General features: G+C 38.3%; 2 protein-coding genes and 1 pseudogene across 22 annotated transcripts in view; 2 read left to right on the forward strand and 1 right to left on the reverse strand.

Moving 5' to 3' along the window:
- GIN1 (gypsy retrotransposon integrase 1) overlaps positions 1 to 20609 on the reverse strand; it is a 31723-nt gene extending 11114 nt beyond the window's left edge. Inside the window, exons 1-5 of one of the 6 annotated variants that reach the window (XM_066383781.1) lie at positions 20525 to 20609; positions 14850 to 14958; positions 9748 to 9893; positions 7612 to 7805; positions 5280 to 5585 (exon numbers count right to left, since the gene is read on the reverse strand). In XM_066383781.1, the coding sequence (XP_066239878.1) occupies positions 5280 to 5585; positions 7612 to 7805; positions 9748 to 9886 (639 nt within the window). In that variant the 5' untranslated portion in view covers positions 9887 to 9893; positions 14850 to 14958; positions 20525 to 20609. Of the gene's footprint in view, positions 1 to 5279; positions 5586 to 7611; positions 7806 to 9747; positions 9894 to 9993; positions 10154 to 10828; positions 10869 to 14640; positions 14821 to 14849; positions 14962 to 20524 lie in introns of those variants that run through there. The other 5 variants (XM_066383780.1, XM_066383779.1, XM_066383778.1 and 2 more) reach the window with 5 other exon arrangements.
- Positions 20539 to 25967, forward strand: LOC136404271 (S-adenosylmethionine decarboxylase proenzyme 1-like; annotated as a pseudogene).
- PPIP5K2 (diphosphoinositol pentakisphosphate kinase 2) overlaps positions 20838 to 26285 on the forward strand; it is a 70190-nt gene continuing 64742 nt past the window's right edge. For 15 of the 16 annotated variants that reach the window (XM_066381932.1, XM_066381935.1, XM_066381937.1 and 12 more), the window contains exon 1: positions 20838 to 20969. The gene's annotated coding sequence lies outside the window, so the exon portion shown is untranslated. Of the gene's footprint in view, positions 20992 to 26285 lie in introns of all 16 variants that reach the window. The other variant, XM_066381933.1, reaches the window with a different exon arrangement.

A 26285-nucleotide genomic window follows, 5' to 3' on the forward strand; every position in this document is an offset into this window, starting at 1 on the left:
TTATCACTTACTGAGTTCTTACTATGTGCTGGCCAATGCACTAGATGCTTTACATTGTTGTCAGACATTATGACAATCATATAAGGGATTAGCTCCATTTTAAAGAAGTGAAGATTTGGGAAGTTAAGGCCTTGCCAGAGACACATATACATCAAGAAAGTGGAAGAACGAAATTTAATATCAACTCTGAGTTCAAGTAATATTTTAATTCAGTAGAGAACTTCTTTAAAAAACACTGAATCAAATAATCTAATTAACAGCTACATGACCTTGGCCAAGTCATCAAACCTCTGTGTACTCAGTTTCCTCATCTGTAAAATCAGGAAAATCCTACCCAGAACTTTTCTGAGTATTAAATGAATAAATGTAAAGACTTAAAACAGTTCTTGGCAAGTATTAAGTATTATTGTTGTTATACTTATTATGTACAGGGCCTAAAAGAAGACAAAAGGAGTTTAGAAAACTTCTAATTCTAACAGTAAACTGGTTTCATGTAAAATAACTTATTTTTTCTACTTTACATCTAAGACTACTTTTCTTATTAAACTGTGTAAACTTCTGGCTGATAAAGTTGTTTCTGAAAAAGGAGAGTGTTACAGTTCTTGTTTACTTTTAAGATGAATAGTAGTATCAGAGTAACTGAAGAGGTAAAGCTAATAAATGAGGGGAAAAAACAACAAAAACAAAACCACATTTCCCAAGCGCCCTTACAGATAGGGGCAGTCATGTGATAGAGTTCTGGTCACAAAGATAAAAATGGAGGCCCTGGCCGGTTGGCTCACTGGTAGAGCGTCGGCCTGGCGTGCGGGGGACCCGGGTTCGATTCCCGGCCAGGGCACATAGAAGTGCCCATTTGCTTCTCCACCCTCCCCCCTCCTTCCTCTCTGTCTCTCTCTTCCCCTCCCGCAGCCAAGGCTCCATTGGAGCAAAGATGGCTCAGGCGCTGGGGATGGCTCCTTGGCCTCTGCCCCAGGCGCTAGAGTGGCTCTGGTCGCGGCAGAGCGACGCCCCCTGGTGGGCAGAGCTTTGCCCCTGGTGGGCGTGCCAGGTGGATCCCGGTCGGGTGCATGCGGGAGTCTGTCTGACTGTCTCTCCCCATTTCCAGCTTCAGAAAAATATAAAAAAAAAAAAAAAAAAAGGAAAGTGTTAGGCTCTTAATAGCTGTTGGGCAGACTCAGCTGGTACTAGCTCCCCTTCCCCCATTACCTTTCCATTCTTTCTGCCTGAAATGTAGACTTTGTGGCATGGGCTCTGGTAGTCACATTGTTAGAACAAGACTGACAGTCACCTCTTAAAGATGGAGGAACAGTAAGCTAGAAGCATAAGTTCCCAATGACATTCATAGTTACCCTTCCAGCCTCGGACAGACTGGCCTTCTTTCATCTAAGTTTATATACTAGGCGGAAGAGAGGTGTTCTGTTACTTGCAGCTGAATACAATTTCTAGCTAATTATGTACAAGTAAGCTGCCCCCTATAAATTCAATAGTAATTAAAAAGAAATCCCAGAGAATAGGTGTATTTGGGTCAGTCTCAATCTGAGGTCATAAACAATGGTCTTAAATGACTGACCTTTGGAAAAGCCTTCAACTTTTTTGTTTCAAGAGATTGCCTAGGAATGGTCCAGTGAATCCATTTCTGAGATGCTACCCTGATATGCTTACTCCAATAGCCTTTTTTTCTCCCCATTCCACCAGTGGTTACAATATTGGTTTTCCATAATACATAATTTTAAAATTAAAAAGTAATTTTACACTTGAAAATGTTTATTCTCTTTTCTTCAGAGGTTTACAAAAAATTGTCTACTTTTATGGAAACAATTTAGCAAACACTCTAAGCCAAGTTATGTTAGAAATGTGTACTTTCATCCAACTGTATAACAAACCTCCCACTTCATTTATACTGCTACTCTTATTAAAACACTTTAACAGAGTTTTCCATCAGTATTTGCTGACAAAATAAAACATTTTCTTTGGTGGCTCTATGCTTTCTGTGTAACACTGAAGCCATTGAAATCACAGTAAACAGGACACGTTTCCCCAGTCATATGTGATTTTTAGTTCTTGTTGTTATTAAACCTCATAAAAGCAGCTTATATATGTTTATTGTTACTTTTGGCAAAATGTTCAAAGTCCTGGATTGATCATCACATGATTTCAAACATGACTGGGAAACTGCCAGTGACTCACACTGGCTTTACACTGCTTCAGCTATTTAGTATCCTGAAGCACGATATGCACTCGGCGTGAGGCTCCGCAGTGATAAAGGTGGAAGCCAGTAGGGACTTCAAATTGTTCTTTATAATTTTGTATTTTGGTGGCCAATTTCCTATCAGATTGGATTAAAGTATTAATATTATCATGTTTTATTCCAAGAAACTTACGCCACCTGGATATTCTGTGAGGAGTAGCTTGGTGAAAACTCGATGAGAGCCATGAATTCAATTATTGCTGAGAGCAAAGACAGTCAGGGAACCACTGTAAATTCCCACACACTGGGGATTCTCACTTTTCTCCTAGGATACCTTCACATACCAGCTCTGACACCATCATGCCTTACTGATTCAGGATGCTATTATCAACCTGTCCACATTATTAGTAAAGCTTTATTTTTTTCTTATTACATAAAAAGAAATATAAACGGAAGTCCCACAAAATAGATTGTCTTACATACCCTATTTTGCAGATCACTGCTGTGTCAGTCAAGGTAGGCAAGATTATGCTGCAGTTATAAAACACTGAATGTCTCGGTGGGTTTACCTCAACAGTTTTACTGCTTGCTTATTCAAAATCAGCTGTAGGTCAGAATGTCTCTTCAAAGCAATTATTCTCTACTACGTGCCTCAGCAATTCTGAATGAGAGAAATTCCCTACCCTGTAGTATAGTATCTGGACTATTCTGTAAGTTCTCTAGAGAAAAGAGTAGGACTGGGAGACTAAAGAACTGGGCCTGAGTTTTTCACTGCCTCAGGCTGAAAGTGGTACTCGGCTATCCACTCATTTTCTTTGGCCATATCTAATTCCCTGGGCTTGACTACCTGCAAGAGACTACAAAGAACCATGTATGTTTGAAAGACAAAGAGAACTAATTACTGCTAGCACTAGCAATTTATATCACAAAAGCAATAGATGATTATGTATATTTTAATTACTAATTATAAAAGCAACATGGTAACACATATAAACTAAAAAATTAAGAGAAAAGATTATAATCTCATTACTCTTTAAAAAAAACTCCATGGTTAACCTTATGGATTTTTATTTTAATTTCTTATATCTATTTTTACATAATTAACTATGTCAATATATGAATATGTAATATATATGTCATAAAATTCTTTTTCTTTTTTTCTTTTTTTTTGAGGGAGACAGAGAAAGGGACAGATAGGGACAGACAGGGACAGACAGACAGGAAGGAAGAGGGATGAGAAGCATCAATTCTCTTTTTTCTATTTAAACTTTTTTTGTGTGTGTATGACAGAGAAAGAGAGAGAGAGAGAGAAAAAGAGAGGTACAGATAGGGACAGACAGAAAGGGAGATGGGAAGCGTCAATTCTTCACTGCAGCACTTTAGTTGTTCATTGATTGCTTTCTCATATGTGCCTTGACTGAGAGGCTATAGCAGAGCAAGTAACCCCTTGCTCAAGCCAGCGACCTTGCACTCAAGCCAGCAACCTTGGGCTTCAAGCCAGCAACCTCTGGGCTCAACGCCAGTGACTATGATCCCCCGCTCAAGCCAGCAACCCCATGCTCAAGCTGGTGATCCTGCACTCAAGCTGGCGACCTCAGGATTTTGAACCTGGGTCCTCTGAGTACCAGTCTGATGCTCTGTCTACTGCACCACTGCCTGGCCAGGCTTTATTAAAAATTTTAATTTAACATGTTGTAAACATTGTTCATGTCATTTCCTTTTCTTTATTTGTAAACATTGTTAATGTCTACATAATATTGATATTTCATCATGTGACTAGACATTTTTCTGAAACACGTCTTTTTCTGGGTATTTAGGTTGTTTCCCATCTTTTGCTAAAATAAATAGCAGTGTGGTATTTATAATAAATAAATAAATAGTAAGAGCCATTTCCATACTTTATTGACTCATAAAAAATTCTTAGAAATAGGATTGCTATCTGAAAGAGAAAAATAATTCTATGACTCTTAATGGCCCTCCAGCATACCATTTCATAAACAAGTCAGTTTCCAGGGGCAGCGCTACCAGTAATGTAAAGCTGTCTCGTTCTGCCTGTGCTCCCTTTGGCATTATTACTATTTTTGTTGAAACAAAAAAATGGTCTTAATCTGCATTTGCCATTACCATTGAGTTTAAACATTTTTTCATGTTTCTTATTTTTTTATTCCCTTTTGTGAACTGCTTTTGCCATTGATTTAATTTTTAAATTTGTTTAAATCTTTTATAATAAAGACAATAGCCCTTTCCTGCATAGATTTACTTATTTTTGTTTACCTACTTCTTGGCCTTTATGTTTTCGTTATTTTACCACAGGTAAGTTTCTAATTTTTATGTAGCCAAATTTGGTGATGTTTTCCACTGAAATTTAAATACTACTGTTCCTAAGCTTAGAAAGTTACCTCCATCTGTAGAGATTTTTTTAAAAAGTCAGTTGTACTTTTTTTGTTTCTAAAATCATAGTATGTGAAATAAGAGAGTCTGGCTAGTTCTGATTTTTTTCTTAAACAACTATCCTGTCAATTATACAAAATTTTAAATACTTTTAGTGTGGTAGTTATTACATTCCTAGTGTAGTTGTTATGTATTTCTTTTCTGGAATTTTCATTTATATTCTTGTCTGTTTCTTCTCTCAAGGTAACTTTACTCTGAAAAATGGCCAGGGTAAGGGGAGCAGCCCCTCCTCTTAATGCTGATCAGAAATTTATTAATTACATAAATTATTTTCAGAAATATTAATACCTTTTGATATTGAATGTTCTTATTCATGAACATGATATATTTTATCATTTAGTCAATTCTCCTTCTCCATGTCAATCAGAATGTTTATACTAGAAGTAAACAAAGATTATTTGGTCCAACTACCTCATTTCAGTTTGAGGAAACCTGAAGATATGTTTAAAATTACTAAATGGAACAATAAGTACTAAAATCCTGGTCTCTTAATTTCCAGTCCAACTACCTCTGTATTATACATATTAAACCTCTATATCCGTAGCAATTTATCTAAACTTACCAAGCATCCTATAATCTAAGGTATGCTGGTCAACAAAGGTGACCAAAATATGCTGTTCGACTTAAGTAGTTTTCTTACCTGATGAATGAACTCATCTCTTTGGTCCATTATTATTTTCTGAGGAGGTCCATATAATAAAAATATATTGACAATAGCTTTAGCAATTTCTGATGCTGAAACATCACATAGAGGCAAAATCACAACCCATTTTGTGAACAAATCTGTCATGATTATAGCATATACATGACTTTTGTTGCTTGTATGAAATGGGCCCATTAGATCAACAGTAACTACACTCCATGGATTTTCCACCTTGAGAAGATGCTGTTTAGGTGCTAGAATAACTGTATTTTTTGCAACTTGACAATGATGACAGGCATATACCTACAAAACAGGCACACAGTAAAGACAAGCAAATGTTAATAAATTCAACATAATAAATTTTTATAAATCTGAATTTTAATAGTTATTAGGTTCTTTGTGTTTTGAAGAAGAAACTTTTAAACTATCTTAGAATAGAATAAAACCTCCTATTCAGGATAATAAGCAAATATTGGTTGCTACTATTACTCAATAACTATTTTAAGGAGTCTTATTCACATGGAGCGTAATTCTGGTTTACAGTCAATAAACACTTATGAAATGACTAGATCTTAAAACAAGTTTGCTATAATTTTAAATCAATATGTAAATACCAGTATATACTAATTTCTATAAGCAAAAGATTTTTAAAAATTATCACTCTAATAAGTACATTCATTCATCTATTTCAACAAATATTTATTAACAAATCATTTTATTCAAACAATATTTATAGATGCCAAAAATTCCTGTAGATCCTAGGAAAAGAGACAAAACCAAAGCCCATGCTGTTATGGAGCTTTCATGGGAATGAGATGAGATGAGATCAACTGATCAACTTATAGGTGGTGTCATTGCTCAACATATTTCTGGAACTCCACTTTGGAAATTACTTTTAAACCAACTCCTGAACAAAAGTTAAAAATGATCTTATTGCATTATTACTTTTGAGCAAAGTTTTTATTTTCCAACTTATGTAAAAATAATCCCGGGTTATTTCTAAAAATCATATCCTCTCTCAAATGATAAAGATTTTATAAAGATTTCATCTAATGTTTGTAAGGGAACTGTGGCAGGTTCTAAAAGGCAAATACAAATACTGAGGTCCTTGGAATACCTGCATAGATTCATTAACTGATAACTCAAAAATGATACTTTCAGTGTTGGTTTAATTCTCTATGTCTGAAATAACAGCCTTTTTGATGCACTGTTACAATTACTAAGGGATCTCACATACATATCAAGGAATTTCTACCATTTATAAATTGAGTATCTAGAAAAAATAGAAATCAGTTGAGCTACCAGCAAGAATCTCAGAATTTCTTGGTGAATTTTTTATTATAAGAAGTTGAAAGCCCTGGTAGGTTATAAAGTTATAAAACTCTGACTAATTGCATTATCTTCAGAACTTGATTTTGCATTTGGTTGATTTTGGGTTTCTGCCATATTTGATATTTTCTACGACAAGATGAAATGGGCACAAAAGATGAAAGCAGACATAGGACCTGACTTAGTATGAACATATTCACCTCTCAAGGATTCACATCAAGATTGAATGACTGGCCCTGGCTGGTTGGCTCAGCGGTAGAGCGTCGGCCTAGCGTGAGGAGGACCCGGATTCGATTCCCGGCCAGGGCACACAGGAGAAGCACCCATTTGCTTCTCCACCCCTCCGCCGCGCCTTCCTCTCTGTCTCTCTCTTCCCCTCCCGCAGCCAAGGTTCCATTGGAGCAAAGATGGCCCGGGCGCTGGGGATGGCTCTGTGGCCTCTGCCTCAGGCGCTAGAGTGGCTCTGGTTGCAACATGGCGACGCCCAGGATGGGCAGAGCATCGCCCCCTGGTGGGCAGAGCATCGCCCCATGGTGGGCGTGCCAGGTGGATCCCGGTCGGGCGCATGCGGGAGTCTGTCTGACTGTCTCTCCCTGTTTCCAGCTTCAGAAAAATGCAAAAAAATGCAAAAAATAAAAAAATAAAAGATTGAATGACTGCCATCAAAGGGGAACTAATTTAGTTAAAGAAATTTCAACCCCATTAATATTATGCCTCTATAGAAGAGTTCAATGATAAAATTTGGTTCTAAAAAAAATCTACCTAAATGCAAGCTTAAATAATGCTTTGTTATAGTTCAAATTATATTTTTGTGATTTTAAGAGGAATTCTGAAGGGAAATAAACTCCCTTTAAATAATTCTGTACAAAAACTACCCAAGAGAAAATACTTAGTGAGAACTGCTATCCAGAGGCAATGTGGAGCAATAATGAATTTTGAATATTTGAATATCTATTACAGAGACATTATTTATTTAAGATATTCTCAATACTAGCCATACCCACTGTTTGACATCATTGGTCACAGAAGTCCAATAGTAACTGGATTCCACTAGAGTAAGGGTTCTGGATATGCCGTGATGGGATCCAGCGTCATTTTCATGGCATTCTCTTAGGGCTTTCTTTTTTTCTTCTTCTGAAACAATTACCAAACGGTTTTGTTTTCTGTCTTTTCCAACATAAAACAACTTTTTTTCTGGAATAAATGACACCAAAAAGATATAATTGCAATATTTAGAGATTTATACAGTTTTAAGATAATCATAGCCTTATCTTTAAACCATGAGGTTTTTTTCCCAAAATTAAACACCTTTTTCTCTCTAAAACAGAGTATTTATTTGTAACAATGCTACCATATAATCTGAGAGTTCCTCAGCTGTTACACTTATTAGATACGTAAGAAGAGCACTAACTGCTAGAATTTTGTATCTAGCAATATAAGTACAACTATCTTTCTTGCTCATCAAAGCATGTGATAACTACAGGAGTATGAAATTATCTTTTTATGGGTTATTCAGATTAGAAAAATATTTGCAATCACCTCCTAAAAACGGCATGAATTAGCAAATGAATTATGTACAGATATGCTACTTCAGGAACAGAATTTTCCTTCCCTCCCTCCCTTCCTCCCTCCCTCCCTCCCTCCCTTCCTTTCGTTCTTTCATGTGTGGGGGAGAGAGAGACAGGAAGGGAGAGAGATGAGAAGCATCAACTCATAGTCACAGAACTTTTGTTGCTCACTGATTGCTTTCTCATATGTGCCTTGCTGAGGATGGGGGTCTCTAGCTGAGCCAGTGACCCCTTGCTCAAGGCAGCAACCTTAGTTTCAAACCAGTGACCTTTGGGCTCAAGCCAGCAACCATGGGGTTATGTCTATAATCCCACACTCAAGTTGGTAACCTTGGGGTTTCAAACCCGAGTCCTCAGTGTCCCAGGTAGACACTCCATCTACTGTGCCACCACCTGGTCAAGCAGGAACAGAATTTTCTGAAATAATATTTCATCATAACTGTATTTTTGTAAGCAACCACCTCTCTTAAGTTTTTCTGGATTTGAGTAAGAGGTGGGGTTGATAAAGCCAGAAAGTGGGAGAACCTTAATCCTCAAGATAGTTCTCTGTTTTTCTTTGGAGGACACCTGAGAAAAATCTACAGCTGGGAAGAACCACTGCCTCTCCAATGCGGATAAGGTGACTGTCTGAACCCCAGAAAACACCATTAAACAACTAATATGCTTAATTAAGCACATGCTCAGTGGAACAGCCCTTACTTGAATTAGAAGGTAAGCAACTTGAGGGCAGAAATCATATCTTATTCATCAATGTATTCCTAAGGCCTAAAATGTGATTTGCACACAGTAGGAACTTGGTAAACATTTTTTATGTAAATTAAATAAATTGGCCAATGAATCCTCACTTTGGTCATAGGGAGAAATGAGCAGATATTTATCTATTATCTCTTGACTTGCTTTGAGGAAAGCCTGATTCTCTACCTAGAAGTAAAACTCTCAATAATAGCACCAACATTTATTTAGCTATCTACTGACTGTACTTCTTACTTGTCGCGTTCCAAACTTCTCTTCCCTTCCCCTTTCGAAGAGGAGAAAGCAGTAAAAATTACCATAACCTTTCAAGAAATATATTCTACTGTCTTCCTAATATTTAATCCATCCAGAAGGATTTGAGGGTCCAAAAATAAATACAATCCTGAGCTTATTTAATGGTTGTGGGAAGGGGACCCACAGAAATACATATAATAAACAAGTTAACTTTGTCAACATTTTCATATCAAGTGTCAAATAAAATCTTCAGAGATCATAACATGGGTGCTTCAAAATGCACCATCAGAGTAGGAACTACCTGAGAGAAAAAGCACAAAAAGTGAATTTAGGTGTTTTGTTTTTTTCATGGTATCATTTTCTGTTTTTATTTTTAAATGCCGTTTTCATGCTTATTGGGTCTTCAGTTAACTTCGGTGTATTTTTATTTTGCTTTTGACTGAGTGGCATCATCAGTTCAACTGGTAATTATTTAGCAACAATTTTAATTACTATAGAAATTCTCAGCATTCTGCAAAGAACACATACGGGAGAAGAATCTATACTAACTCTATCTTCCGAATTGGGAGCCTTAATCTTACCTTTGAAGACAAACTTTTTTGCCGCTCTCCTTATTCCGCTCCTCTCGCTGGGCAGTGTCGTTGGATGATATTCACCAGTTCGTTTATAATACGCAATCTGTTTCAGATGAAGGTCGCCGTTTTTTCCACTACGGACCATTGCGAACCTAGGTGAAAGATATTTAAAGATATCATTTAAATGATAAGCTACTTCACTTGCTATTTCAGGTCAGGCCCTGTCATACTTCTGCTCACATGTGAACTGACCATTCCTGGAATCTGATCTATGACAGAGATATTTGTAGTACAGGAAAGAACAGTATGATGCATAGGAACTGAAATATTCAAATAGTATTTTTCAGATACATCTTGACAAATTATCTCGTCTCCTTCCATGTGGTAAGAAATGCTGAATATCTTCCACATTCTGGGAATAAAGGAAATTAACAGGTACACTTTAAAATGTTTTGCTTAAAGTCTCTCATCACCACCCACCATCACCATCATCATTTAAAACATTACTTATATAGAATGGTATGTTGTGAGACATTTAAATAAATGATAAGTTATGAGGAGAGAAATAAAGTTTTATATTATTTCTAAATATATTATGGTCATTGCAATATGCAAAAAAAACACCCCAAACCCATTCAAATCAATTATGAGAAAGATATATTTTGGAAACATTCAAATAAAAAATGAAAAGGAGATATTTAGCCATGCTAGTTTTCATATACTCTTTTGAACAATATGTAAGCTGCTTCTTTGAATAGAAATGAATTTTAATCCTATGAAAACCTTCTCTTTGCTATAAAGAAAAATTAGGCTATACTAGGCAAAACTTCTCTGATTTTAGACCCTAAATAACATTAAAAAGAAAAACACTTTCCCCAGGTTTCAGATGAAAGGAACCATGCTCTGCTAGTTTTCTGTTCCACCACCACTCCCAGTCCATCTAGTATTTTCCGATGGCTTTAGGCGACCCCTGTGTTTTGGTCATTCAACCCCCGCTGGGGTCGCGACCCACAGGTTGAGAACCGCTGATCTAGAATCACTTTTGATTCTCCCTTCTCTCCCTGCTGCTGGGCCCAAGGAGACTGACCTTTCCAGAATGCATTATTGTTTTCTATTCCACAAAGTCCATTCTGCACCATTATGAAAGACAGACTGGTATGGAAAAACAGGAAGGTCAGTACAGGCCAGTTCAGGGACTACTGCATAATTAAAGCAAGAAATGATAACATTCTGAGTCAAAGTGGTATCAGTAGAAACGGATACATAAATTTTGTAAGAACCGAGACTGACGGGATGTGTGGAGTCAATGAAATGAAGAGTCTAGGATCACTTCTGAAGTTCTGGCTTGTGGAGGAAAACGACAGTATTGAACGTGTTGTATTCAGCTCCTGGACAATCTAAGCAGGTGTATGGTACATGAAGTTAAGGCAGTGGAAGAAGGAACTCATGAACGTGCACCTAGTAAAGAGAAAAGTAGACATATCCTTATACTTGAACATTCACGTAATGAGTACACTTGCCTATGAATCCTTCCTGACCACATCTAGTTCCTCTCAGGCAGAGCCTTGGTATACCCACAGTACATGTACCATTGTTATAAAATCTGCAATACTCTATTGAACTTACTAGTTTACATGTCTCTTATAAATCCTTCAGAGGTATGAGATTAGCCAAAGAATGAGGGGAAAAGGCCAGAAAAGGTTCTGTTCATAAAAGCCTAGGGAATAAAGAACTCTTAAACTCAAAGTAGAGGAGAGGTAACATGATACTGAACTAAAAGTGTCTATTGGTTTTGGCAGTAGTTACAGTAGAGCAGGGCAGATGGAAACCAGAGCGCAAGGAGGTATAGCGTCAACGGGCATTGAAAATGGATTTAGTTAGCTTAAATTTAGGTGCAGGCAAGGAACTACAAAACAGTTGCTAGAAACAGTTATGAGGTTTATTCACTGATCTAAAAAAAATATTATTGAGCTCCTGCTATGTCTCAGGCACACATTGGAAATAAAATGAGGAATAAGACGTATATCCTCTTGACCCTTGTGGAGTTTACATTCTATTAGGATTAGAGATTGTTCTGACACCAAAGTTCACAGCATAGCTAAAAGGTGGCAGCAACTCAAGTTTCCTTCACTGGATGAATGGATAAACAAAGGGGATATATGTATACAATAGAATAACTATTCAGCCTTAAAAAGGAAGGAAATTCTGACACATACTACAACATGAATGAACCTTAAGGACATCATTCTAATGTAAAATAAGCCAGTGACAAAAACACAAATACTGTATGATTCTAAATATATGAGGTACCTAGAGTAGTCACATTTATAGAGAAATTAGAATGGTGACTGACAGGGTGTGGGGTTGGGAGTAACAGGGGAGTTATTGTTTAAGCAGGGGTCCCCAAACTTTTTACACAGGGGGCCAGTTCACTGTCCCTCAGACCATTGGAGGGCTGCCACACACAGTGTTCCTCTCACTGACCACCAAAGAGGTGCCCCTTCTGGAAGTGCAGCGGGGGCCAGATAAATGGCCTCAGAGGGCCACATACGGCCTGTGGGCCGTAGTTTGGGGACGCCTAGTTTAAAGGGTACAGAGTTTCAGTTATGTAAGAAAAAAAGAGTTATGAAGATGGATGGTTACACAACAATGTAAATGTACTGAATGCCAGTAAACTGTACACTTTAAAATAGTGAAGATGATGAAGATGTCATCTAAGACTCTCACATCTAGAGAGAAGTCAATGCCTGGCTTTAAAGCTTCAAAGGCCAGGCTGACTTGCTTGTTAGAGACTATCAAAGCCAGTGCTTATTTACCATTTCAAAAACCCCAGGGCCTTTAAGAATTATGCTAAATCTCTTTTGCCTGTGCTCCATAAGTGAGAAGACAAAGCCTGGGTGACAGCATGTCTGCTTAAAACATGGGTTTACTGAATATTTTAAGGTCACTGTTGAGACCTACTGCTCAGGAAAAAAACAAAAACATTCATTTCAAAATATCACAGCACACTGACAATGTACCTCATCACCTAAGAGCCTGATAATGATGTACAATGAGGCCCCGGTCAGTTGGCTCAGTGCTAGAGCGTCAGCCAGTGTGTGGATGTCCCAATTTCGATTTCTGGTCAGAGCACACAAGATAAGCACCCATCTGCTTCTCTGCCCTTCCCCCTCATCCTTCTCTCTACCACTCTCTTCCCCTCCTACAGTCAAGGCTCCATTGGAGCAAGATGGCCCATGACTGAGAATGGCTCCATGTCCTTGCCCCAGGCACTAGAATAGCTCCAGTTGCAACGGAGCAACAACCCCAAATGGGCCGAGCATTGCCCACACGTGGGCTTGCCAGTGGATCCCGGTCAGTCACATATGGGAAACTGTCTCTCTGCCTCCCCACTTCTTACTTCAGAAAAATACAGAAAAAAAAAAAAAAAAAAGATATAGAATGAGATTAATGTTGTTTTCATGCCAACACAACATCCATTCTGAAGCCCTTGGGTCAAAGGGTAATTTGCCTTTAAGTCTAATTACAGTCATGTACCATTTAATAATGGGGACAGTTCTGAGAAAAACATCTTTAAGCAATTTCACCAATGTGCTAATATCATGAAGTGTACTTATACAAACTTAGATGGTATATCCTATTATAGACGTAGGTTATATGGTGAAGCCTGTATAGCATGCTAGTGTACCAAACACCACGAGAGCAAACCAAGCACAAGAGAAAATGACGCAATCAAGAAATGCAGTAAACAAGATCTATGAGGCTGCTGCTGGTGAAACACTGCACATTGTTTAACAGAAAACTGTTTCATAGGCCCTGGCCGGTTGGCTCAACGGTAGAGCGTCGGCCTGGCGTGCAGGGGACCCGGGTTCGATTCCGGTTCAATTCCCCACCAGGGCACATAGGAGAAGCGCCCATTTGCTTCTCCACCCCCCCACCCCCCTCCTTCCTCTCTGTCTCTCTCTTCCCCTCCCGCAGCCAAGGCTCCATTGGAGCAAAGATGGCCCGGGCGCTGGGGATGGCTCCTTGGCCTCTGCCCCAGGCGCTAGAGTGGCTCTGGTCGCGGCAGAGCGACTGCCCCGGAGGGGCGGAGAATCGCCCCCTGGTGGGCAGAGCTTCGCCTCTGGTGGGCGTGCCGGGTGGATCCCGGTCGGGCGCATGCGGGAGTCTGTCTGACTGTCTCTCCCCGTTTCCAGCTTCAGAAAAATACAAAAACAACAACAACAACAACAAAAAACTGTTTCATATAAATAGAAAGAATACACTTTAAAACAACAACAAAAAGTATAATATAGTAAACACACGGATCAGTAACACATGATTAATGCATTCCATTAGGACATTAAGATGCCTATGATGTCCGGCAATAGGAATTTTTCAGCTCCATTATAATCTTATGGGACCACTGTAGTATATGTTGTCCATCATTGTCCACAATGTCATTTTGCGATACATGACTGTATTTAAGAAATATATTTCATAAGGCTATAGCTGCCACAGTGATTCTACTGATGGATCTAGTCAAAGCACGGTAAATTAAAAACTTTCTGGAAATGATTCACCATTCTGAATGCCATTAAGAACATTCGTGATTCGTGGGAAGAGGTAAAAATATCAACATTAACGAGTTTGGAAAAGTTGATTCTAACCCTCAGGGATGACTGAGGGACTCAAGACTTCAGTGGAGGAAGTAACTGCACATGTGGTAGAAACAGCAAAAGAACAAGAATTAGCAGTGGAGCCTGAAGATGTGACTGAATTTCTACAATCTCACGATAAAACATTAAAAGTTAAGGAGTTACTTCTTATGGATGAGCAAAGAAAGAGGTTTCTTTTTTCTTTTTTTGAAGAGGGAGAGACAGGGACAGACAGGAAGGAAGAGCAATGAGAAGTACCAACCCATAGTTGCAGCACCTTGTTATTCATTGATTGTTTTCTCTTATGTGCCTTGACCAGGGGGCTCCAGCCAAGCCAATGACCCCCTGCTCAAGCCAGTAACCTTGGGCTCAAGCCAGTGCCTTTTGGGCTCAAATGAGCAACCATGGAGTCATGTCTATGACTCAAGCTGGTGATTCCATGCTCAAGCGGGTGACCTCAGGGTTTCAAACCTGGTTCCCCAGCATCCGAGGCCAATGCTCTATCCACTGCACCACCACTTGGTCAGGCGAAAGTGGTTTCTTAAGATGGAATCTACTCCTGATGAAGATGCTGTGAAGACTGCTGAAATGACAACAAAGAATTTACAATATGTAAACTAACACAGTGGTCCCCAACCCCTGAGCTGCGGACCGGTACGGGTCCATGGGCCATTTGGTACCAGTCCGCAGAGAAAGAATAAATAACTTACATCATTTCTGTTTTATTTATATTTAAGTCTGAACAATGTTTTATTTTAAAAAAATTTCCTCTGTTACATCCGTCTAAGACTCACTCTTGACGATTGTCTCGTAAGTTCGACAATTATATTGAAAAATACCACAGTATTTACACTGGTCGCATAATTTTATTTTGTGCACTTATCCGTCCCATCCTAAAGGACAGTCTGTGAAAATATTTTCTGACATTAAACCAGTCCGTGGCCCAATAAAGGTTGGGACCACTGAACTAGTGGATAAAGCAGTAGTACGATTTGAGAGAACTGACTCCAATTTTTAAAGTTCTACTGTGGGTAAAATGCTATCAAACAGCATTCTATGTGACAGAGAAACTGTTCATAAAAGGAAGCAACATTCAATGCAGAAAACTTTATTGTCTTTTTTAAGAAACTGCCACAAGCACCCCAACCTTCAGCAACCACCGCCCTAATTAGTCAGCAGCCATCAACATCGAGGCAGGACCCTCCGCCAGCAAAAAGATTATGACTCACTGAAGGCTCAGATGATGATTAGCATTATTTAGCAGTCAAGTTTTTTAAATTAAGTTATATACATTTTTAGACATCATGCTATTGCACACTTTATAACAGACTACAGTATAATAGACTACAGAGCTTTTATATATACTGAGAAAACAAAACCTCTGTAGGACTTGCTTTATTATGATTTCACTTTATTGTGGTGGTCTGGAACGACACCTGCAGTATTTCGTAAGTCTGTCTGTAGTCATCACAACGCTGGTACTGGCGAAATGATAGCATTGGCCTACTGAACAGAACAGAGTATCCAGAAACAGAGCTGAACAACTAAACATCAACAGGTAGAAAAAAAAAGATAAATCCCAACTCATACCTTGCACCATCTGCAAAAATTAACTCACAATGGGTCATAGATTTAAGGTAAAGCCAGAAAATAAAGATTTCTGGAAGATAACAAAAAAGAAAATTTTATGAGCTTAGGTTCCCATATAGCAAACCAAAAGGCCATTCATAAAAGAAAAAAGTTTAAAAATTGTTCTTTTAAAGACACTATTAAAATAAAAAGAGAAATTATAATTGAGAAAATATCTGCAGTACATTTATATAGTAAAGAACTTGTGTCTAGAATTTATCAAGAATTATCAAAGCTCAATAATAAGAAAAATGAATAAATCCAATTTTAAAAATGGGCAAAAGATTTGAACAGACACTAAAGGAGACATGGATATACATATATGTGTATAACTATACACATACACACAGTGGACTAATACTCAGACATGAAAAAGAATGAAATCTTACAGTTTTCAACTACATGGACAGACCTAGAGGGTATTTAGTAAAGTAAGTCAGAGAAAGACAAATACTGTATCATTTTCACTTACATGTGGAATCTAAAAATCTAAATAGACCCTGGCCAGTTGGCTTAGCAGTAGAGCATTTGCCAGGCATGTGGAAGTCCCAAGTTCGATTCCCTGTCATAGCACAAAGGAGAAGCGGCCATCTGCTTCTCCACCTCTCCCCTCACCCCATCTCCCTCTCTCTATTCCCCTCCCGCAGCCATGGCTCAAATGGTTTGAGCAAAGTTGGCCCCAGTTGCTGAGGATGGCTCCATGGCCCAGCCAGGCAGAGCATCACCTGGTACTGGCTTGCCAGATGGATCCCAGTCAGGGCACAACTCACTTGATATAAAAAAATAAAAATAAAATAAAATAAAAATCTAAGCAAATGAATCAACAAAACAGACTCACAGATACAGAAAAACTGATAGTTGCTAGAAGGTTAAACAGAGGAGGTATAGGCAAAAAGTAAAGGAGGATTAAGAGGTACAAACCTATAACATAAATAAGTTATGGGGATATAAAGTACAGCATAAAGAATACAGTCAATAATATCACAGTAACTTTGTATGGTGACAGTGGATATTTTTGTGATCACTTTGTAGCATATATAAGAATGAAATCTCATTATGTTACACACCTAAAACTAATATAAGTAATATTGTATGTCAACTATACTTTAAAAAGTTTTACATTCCAGAATAAAAATCAGACATGAGCCCCCCCCCCCAAAGTATGGATGGCAAATAAACACATGAAAAGTTATCAATATCATTAGACAATAAAAATGCAAATTAAATTCACAATAAGATATTACATATCCATCAAAAATGGCAAAAACAAAACAAAACAAACCTAACTATACTAGGTACTACCAAGGATGCACAAAATTTCTGGTGAGAATACAAAATGTTTACATGGTGGACAACAGTTTTAACCCTAGAGAAATGAAAGTGTATGCTCACACGATAAACTATTGTGTGAGTGTTTCTAGAAGCTTTACTCAGAACAGCCAAAACCTGAAAACAACCTAAGCGTTCAACTGGTGAATGGATGAACAAATTGTGGTAGATCCACACAGTGGAATACTACTCAGAACTGATGAGGAACACACAATCAATATATCGAGTAATAGGGACGAACCTCAAAATCATTAGGCTAAGAGAAAGAAGCCAGACACAAAAGGCTACTATATGCTACTATTTCTATGACATCTGGAAAGCCAAAACTATAGGGAGAGGAAACAAGTTTTTAAATATTAAAAAAAATAATAATTAAATCTACATATGCAATTTTTAAAAAGTAATTGCAAATATTTATACAGTACTCTACTGGGATGATCCTCACAACATTCTATGGAGTAGGTACTAATTTTAAATCCATCTTACAATAAGAAAATGGAGGTTCAGAGAGATTTACTTAAGGCAACAATTAGCACATGCGCTGACATTTTTACCTTGGTCTCTGTTGCTTCAAATTTCATTTTGTTTTTTCATCCCCTCTCCTACTCTTGGAATTATTTGTCATCCTCAGCTTTCATAATACTTAGTGCAGGTGTTTGCTAGAAAAGTTATAAAGTGATTTTGTAATAAATAAATATAAATAAGGACTAAGGTCTTATTAATTTTTAATGTTTACATTGTTTCACACAGTGTTTGGGACACAATGGACAATCAACTATTTGTCAATAAATAAAGAATAACTTGTATTTGTTATTAGAAGAGGTCATGAATTAAAAGAGGACACACATTCCAAAGTTCACTTTGGGAAAACATTACTTTATTTGCACACATGTGGCACTACAAGTACAGTGTGCCTAACAGGGTAAGGCTTTTAGGAATCAGAATTTCTAATGTGTGAGTTACCTAACCCCAGTATCCACATTTGAAAAAAAGGACATAATACTATAGTTCACCCTCCTTTTTCACAATTATGTAGTTCAATGGATTTGAAAAGTCCTTTACAAATGGTAAACAATATATAATTATTGTTAAAGTATTTAAGTATTACTATCCATATCAAGATGTTCGAAGTAACAAAGAACCCTTTCTCTAAAAATCTCTACAAGGAAAACAATTTTAAGAACTCATTCCTTTCATTAATGGTTGATTTATGGTTTCTGGCAATGTTTATAACGTTTTACTAACAACGAAACCCAGAAGACTCAACAGTTACATACTTTATAATCAGATTATAGTCTAATGTGGATCACAAACTTCTAGTTCTGGCAGTAAAGACAGATGTCAAAGACAAATAAAAAATGCAAAAGAAAGAAAAATCAGTCCACCAAAGGAGTGTTTTAAGTAGTTTACTGCTAATACTTGGTATTTACATACAGGAATAACTTAAAGAACTAATTTTGTTTTTTTTTTTGTTTTTTTTTTTTTCATTTCAAAGTGTATTCACCATCTGGTTCCTGGAAACCATCTATTTGTGTAGTTAATAAGGCTTTAAACTGTAATATGCAGAGCAAACATAAATAATCTTTCTGTGCCCATATATTATTAAATCAAGGTGTCATTTACAAGAAACAATGAAGTGGTTTGAGTTAACAAATACGGAGATTATATCTGGCTTCTTTTGGATATGCTCACAGTTTCAGGAATTTTTTATTAAAATTATTGCTTGTGTATTAAATAAGGTGACCAACTGTGTAGGGAGGACAGTCCTTTTTTAAGTTCCATCCTCCTTGAAAAATGTCCTCCTACATGTTCTCCTTTTTGATATTGAAAGACTAATCTGTAAGTGTCCATATTTGGTGGACGCAGAGTCGATCCATTGTGTGTGATGTGACATATTTTTATCTAAATGAGTACTTTTTCTTACAATTATTATTAAAAATTAATAGGCAGGTAAGCATAATTACAATATAAAATATTACAAATGTTTTTATTATACATTTAGCATATTATAGTGCATTATTGTTGCAATGAATAAAATGTTTCTTTTATTTACGTATTGTTTTCTTCAATTTATTTTTGTCCTTTTCATTGTAAAAAAGTTGGTCACCTTAGTATTAAAACAAGTAGGAATAGAAAAGGTAGTGGCAGGTGGCTCATTACAGCTTCTAGTTTTACAAGAGGAAATGTCAGGGTCTTATTTGGTTGAACTTTCTACACTGTATGCCTTGTACAACATCAAATAAAACGCCTGCGTAAATATTTACTAGTTAGTTCCTTTAATAGTTTTATCTCTGTGTGCAATAAAGGCAGTAAAGGATCATTTTAAATAAAATCAGATGTAACTGTTTTACCAAGGGCAAAACCCATCAAGGATAACAATTTAAGCCTCTAAAAGGGGTATGCATGTATCCCAACTTAAAAACTTAAAATCAGTACTATTTCAATATGTTAACCTGTGGTCAGAATTTTACTTCTTTATTCTATTTTAATTTCTGAAAAATATAAGGGAACAATTTTATGCAAAGGTAATGACTGGGAAATTCAAATACATCAGACACTTCTCCATAATCCGCTTCACTTCAGCGTAAAAAGCTCATTTAACAAAAACGAAGCCACCTGTTATAAATACGTTTCCACTTTGAAACTCTTCTACTGTAGCTCAGAAACGCCCATATAAGGGAAGCCCAGAGATAAACGGGTACTTTTCCTTTAAAACAACGGGACCGGTCTCCCTGAGCGGACAAGGTTCTCACCGCACAGGTCATAGGAGAGTTGAATTTGTGACAAAGAGGTAACTCTTCATATTGAATGACAACTATGATTCAGTAACGGGGGCAAATCTTTAACGTCAACCGAGTGCCGCACTCAAGTTTTGAATTTGCTCAGAGTCTCGGCTCCGACTAAAGTTAGCACAAACAGAAAACCGACCATTAAGTAAAACTCCGTTACACCGAGTAGGCATCGCAGGCACCTCCCTAGGCCCGAAAACGGAAATCGCCCGGTTTCGGCCCTGCGGCTGGGACCTCGCAACGCCCAAGGAAGGGCCTCCCGCCCAAGGGCGCCTGCGCAAACCCACAGCGTCAATTCAACCCTAGGCTAGTCGACGCGAATGATTTTGAAATTATTGTCAGGTCACGCCTCTTTAAAATTCATTAGGTATGACAAAACACACCAGGACGACCACTCACCGAAGTGGTCCTAAATGCAAGCCACAAGATTTAAGCGTCCTCTCGCGACTTATCTGGTGCTGGCGGAAGCGGAACTACCCGTGTCGTTAAGTGGTGGGTACATATGGGGACGGTTGAGCGCCGGTCAGAAAAGGTTAAGGCGGAACCTTTGGCTCTCGCCGGAAATTGTTCTGCCCGGTGAGGTGTCCGAGTGAGACCCAAAGCGGGCGAGGAGGAGGCGTGGTGTAGTAGTGCCTTGCACTACCTCTGTGGGGCTCTTCTGCTGTTGGTGAAGAAAGAAGACCCACGTCTACGCTAGCAGCTGGAGTCTCTGGACCAACATCTCACCCCTGCCCTCGGGATTAAGGGGGACACCGAGACCTGTATGGGATCGGCCATCTCCAGCTGCTCGCGTGACGACCGCAGCCGTGGCGGGTGAGGGCCCCGAGACCGAAGAAAAACCGAGGTGCGGAACCTGGTCACCCAAGGTTTGCAGCCGCTGCTGAGCAGTTGCTTTGTCTCCTGAGCTCTGCGGAGCCCTAGACACGCTCTCCTCTGGGCGAAAGGCAGCGTGGAGGAGTGATAGAGTCTTCCGGGCCGTTTTGCGTCTTAATTTCTCTTCCCCCATTGCTTCCCTTTTTCATTTCTTGGTTTTGAGATACTAGAGATGTCAGCCCTGGAGAGAACAGCCGAGCTTCTGTCTGCTACTCCAGGCTGCGGTCTCCCTCTCCCCCCCAAGAAGGCAGCCTCGTGTTTGGGGACTGCAGTGTGTAGAAATGGCTATTTCTGTTTCCATTTTTCAGTCTTTATCCTTCTGTCCCTTGCCGCCTCATCCGCTCCTCAAAAGAACAAAAAGCCCATGCGTTGCAGCGTCCCGGAATGACGGTGGAGGCTGCGGGTCCCTGCCGCACCTATCAGTTGGAGAGGGTTGCATCCTTTGGCGCTTCCAGGGAGCAGGGGCGAGGGTGGTGGTGACCATTGGATGTCATTTACTAGGTTCTCGACCACTTCCTGGGAGTTGGCGACCTTTGGAGTCTTGCCTGTAACACATGTCTTGCTTAGCGCGCTGGAAGGCTTAACTGGAAGTAAGAAGCATGGCAGACTGAACACCTTCCATTATTGCTCTACACTGGGATAGGCTTTTGTTTTGCTATTGGAAGGTCTGCAATGGAAAATAAAGTTTTTGTTTTAGGTAGTTCTTCTGGTTGCCAAGTGATTTACGTAGGTTCTCATATACCCCTCAACAATTCATTGAGGTATATTAGATTATTTTGCAGAATACGGTATCATTTTACAGAAGTAGAAATTGAGGTTTAAATCACATAACTCGCCCTAATAAACTTGCTATTATTAAACCTTTGAACCTGTATAAGAAGCCAGATTTTTCAGACTTCATAATCTGTATTTCTAATTATTATACTACTATTGTCCCGCGGTTATGCCTCAGCACTTCCAGTTTCTTTACTAACATTTGCAGTGGCTGAAAGTATTCAGTAAAAAAATTTTGGGGTATGCCTACTTAATGTGCCTAAAAAAAGGTACACGTGATCTCTGTCTTTATGGAGCTTCAGTATTACGATGCAGAATTAAGTAATTCAGAAAAGAAAATACTGTACTTACTACAGCATGGGCTTTCTTAAAGCAAGTGATCGAACTAGAGATTTTCAACCCGTGTGCTGCATGCATGTTGGTATGCTGGTGTGCCACAAGAATTTTTAAAACATGCAATCCCTGACAATTTAGTCAGCATTGACCTCGTTTCTCTTAGATTGTCAAATAAAGAAATGACAACAGCCAACACAATAATAGCCATTGATGTGGATGAATCAAAATTATACTTTTTTTTGTCAAATCAACAAAAAACATTTTTTGTTGTGCCGCAGAATTTTAGTAATTAGTTTATACATGCCATGAAATGAAAAAGGTTAAAAATTACTGGATTGAACTGATATGCAGAAGGTTCCGAGTTGTATAATCAAAGCTTACTGTTTAACTTTTAAACTCCTATGGCTTGCACAGTTAGTTGTTATGAAGGTATTAAACTGAACAATTGGTAGTACATTCATTGACCACCCAAATAAGTGCTAGGTAGCAATTAAGTACTGAGAATATAGATGAAGCCCTTGTTCTCCAAAAGCTCCCATGCAGCTACATATAGGTAGTAGTATGGAACAGTTATTTTTCCTAAATGTAAATGGTATGGTGGTTATGTAAGAGGACATCCTTATTCTTAGGGAATGGGTACTGAAGTGTTCAGAGAGGAAGTGTATTGATGTGTATGGCTTTCAGATAGGATACAGCACATATATGTGTGCATATACATAGAAAGGAAATGTGGCAGATTTGTTGAGTCTGGTGGTGGGTTCATGAGTGTTTATAGTGAATTGTTCTTTCAACTTTTCTCAGTATTTGAAGTTTTCTTATCATAAAAAGTTAGGGAGTAAAAACACTAACTCTAATTGAAACAGATAATTGTAAAGATAAGTCCAAAATATTGTGGAGCACAAAGGGTGGGAAAAGATACTGATGCATATTTGAGGGCTGGCAGGGGCTTGATAGTTGTCAGAAAAACATGTATTGATGAGGACTCTCCAGTAGGGTTATTGAAGGAGGAATAGGAACTTTTAAGATTAGTGAATTCCAGGCAGAAGGAAAGGCAGGCTCAGCAGAAAGATCCTGCATGAATGTTTGAAGAAGGAAAATATCAACGTGAAGGTTGTGTGGAACTTGGTTTGTTACTTGTAGAAGTAACATCATAAGTGATAAATGATTCTAGCCTGCCTTTGCCAGCCTGCTGAAGCTGGCCTTTTTAATAACCTATTATGTAGCTGTAGTAATAGGTGCCCTGGACTGAGTCACCATTTATAGCAATGTTTCCACTGGAAAATGCTTATAGGATTTCAGGAAAACTGGTTATGTGTCTGTATTGTAGCTGCGCATCAGGAGCTGGAGCTCTTATTTTCTCTGATTTTGGGCACAAAGATTTACTAATTTCATAGTTAGATTCCTTAGGGAACCTATAGATGGCTTGGAAAGATTTTAAGTTCAGGTAAGGGCAGATTCTGAATACTATGTAGGAGTGGTGGATGATCCAACGTGTTATTTTAAGGATTAGGTAGCTTTGACCATGACCAGTAAAGTTGTGAAGGAGATAACTGTTTATTCCAGGCAGTAATGTTCATGATAGTCTCAAAACAATGTGCTAAGACAGGAAAAGATATGAGGTCTCCAGCAGCAGCAGTGGCAAAAAGAAGTCTCTGTGGCTTCAATACCTGAGAGGTCGTACATTCTAAATTAAATTGTATATATCTGTTCTGTGCCAGTTAAGTCAGAATCTCTGTCTTAATTATAACAGCTAACAAGATATATAAACAGCTAACATTTACTTAATGTTTACCATATGCTAATTGCTATAGTGTCTTCATTGTCATTGAATAGTTTTGAAGAAAACAATCTCAGATTTATCATCCTGTTTTACTGGAATTAGATCTTTGGGAATGGGACTTTCAGAGTTTTGCTTTGAAATTCCGTCTAGCATATCATTCAACTCTTAAGAATATTTCATCAAGTAATTTCTTATGTTACCATAATCAAATGAAACATTTGATCTATAGTTGCATCGTGATAGGTAATTAGTTTTACTACGACCAGGGAATAAGTACATGTGAACAGCCATGAGGTTATTATATCCCTGTTACATAGTTCTTAGACTGCTGTCCACAGGCACCTCTATGTGAAGGAGTTGGGATACCAGTCAGTTATATAGAGCCGCATGTAGAATTTAGTGCACATGCGCATGTTTTTCCTGAGGAGAGAAGACATAGATTTTATCAGATTTTTCCATTACAGTTGACAGACAATATTATATTAGTTTCTGTTGTACAACCCAGTGATTAGACATTTATATAACTTACTAAGTGATCATCCTGATAAATCTCATACCAGCTGACACCATATGTAATTATTAAAATGTTATTGACTGTGTTCCCTAGCTGCCAGTATTTGACTTCTAAAAATTTAAGGGTTGTTGTTATAATTGAATACTGTTTCACTCTTGTTTTGTTGATTTATATGTGAGACCAGAATACAGAATAGTTAATGTTCTCTAAAACCCTGTCTCAAACTAAACTTTTACAAATTGAAGCCTTTTAAAAACTGATTTAGCTTCCACACTATAGCTGGTAACATTAGCTAGTGCTGGCTCTGATCTCTCCAATGAGGAAACAGTGGACTACAAGAGCCTGAAATATCTCTTTATTTCCAACAGACTCACGTTCAGCTTTTGCTTACCCCCCCAAAAAAAATTATTATTAATCCTCTTTTTTAAAGTTAACCTAACCTAGCAAAACAAAAAGGAAAGAAAGAAAAGACAAGAAACCTGAATAATCCGCAGCAGTGGCGGGAGAACAGATTTAACTTAGGTGACTTCCTGTGGTCGTTGGTTGTTCCCTGGAGTATCACAGTGATGGAAGCTGCACATTTTTCGAAGGGACCGAGAAGCTCCTGGAGGTTTGGTTCTCCAGACAACAACCCAACTCATAAAGGATCTGGGGATCTTCGCACTATCCCAAGATCTGAGTGGGACATACTTTTGAAGGATGTGCAGTGTACAAAGTATGACAAAAACTGACAAGCAGGAAGCTTATGTACTCAGAGAGAGTAGCATGCTTGTCTCCAAGAGACATTTCATTTTGAAGACATGTGCTACCACTCTCTTGCTGAAAACACTTGTTCTCCTGTGGAAACTTGCTGGGATTACAGTGAGTTTGACTCTGCATCTTTTATTCTGGTAAGAATTTCATGAAGCCTTCTCACCAAGGATTTTGTGAGAATTTCTTACGGGAATTACCAGGTAGAAATAGTTTCTGAATGCAGTTTGCCCAAATGAAGGAGCATAATTTACGGGATGTATGGATTCTGACTGCTGGCACTTGCATTCTTTGGATTTCCCAGAGAGGAGAGTAATCAGTCAGCCAGATCAAACCCTGGAAATTCTGATGAGTGATCTTGACCCAGCAATTATGGACCAGTTCTACATGAAAGATGGTATTACTACAAAGAATGTCACTCATGAGAGTGGAATTTGTGACCTGATACCAGACTCTTTTACTGATGTCACAGTGTTCAATCTTTGTGGGTATTTGACAAAAGGCATGAAACTGGGTGGAACTTACTGTACTTTTCACATCACTCCAGAACCAGAATTTTCTTATGTTAGCCTTGAAACAAATAACTCAGACTTCCTACAATGACCTGATCAGAAAGTTTCTGAAGTCTTCAAGCCAGGAAAATGTGTGACCACCTTGTTTGTCAGCCAGAATAGAATTCTAAGCGTTACACAATACTGTCCTTGCCCCAGAATATTGAAGGTTTTAAATGTCTTGACTGCCAGAGTGCTGTGTTCAATGATTACAACTTTGTTTTTACAAACTTTGCTACAAAGCCGCAATAACAGCAGGGTTGATTAAGAAACAACAAGAGGGGAAAAACCACGAAAGGAAAGTACACATAGACGAAGGTGGTCGCTGTATTTTAAATATTGATTCCTGGGGCCTTGCTTTACATAATCATCACCTTGTAGTTGCAGAAAGTCAGTCTTGCTGAGACATTAAAGTGCAGGTAGAAAAGCTTACTATATGACACTTTACAACACTTGTGACAACAATTCAGTTTGGGTCATACACTAATGTTTCTCCTGCTATCCAAAATTCCCGCAGACAAGGCTTCCGTCTTCCTCAGGTGATGGCTTCAGCCCAGCGATCCAGAACTGTTCTATTAAACT

This window comes from Saccopteryx leptura, chromosome 4 (genome assembly GCF_036850995.1).
Source record: "Saccopteryx leptura isolate mSacLep1 chromosome 4, mSacLep1_pri_phased_curated, whole genome shotgun sequence".
Classification (NCBI taxonomy): Eukaryota; Metazoa; Chordata; class Mammalia; order Chiroptera; family Emballonuridae; genus Saccopteryx; species Saccopteryx leptura.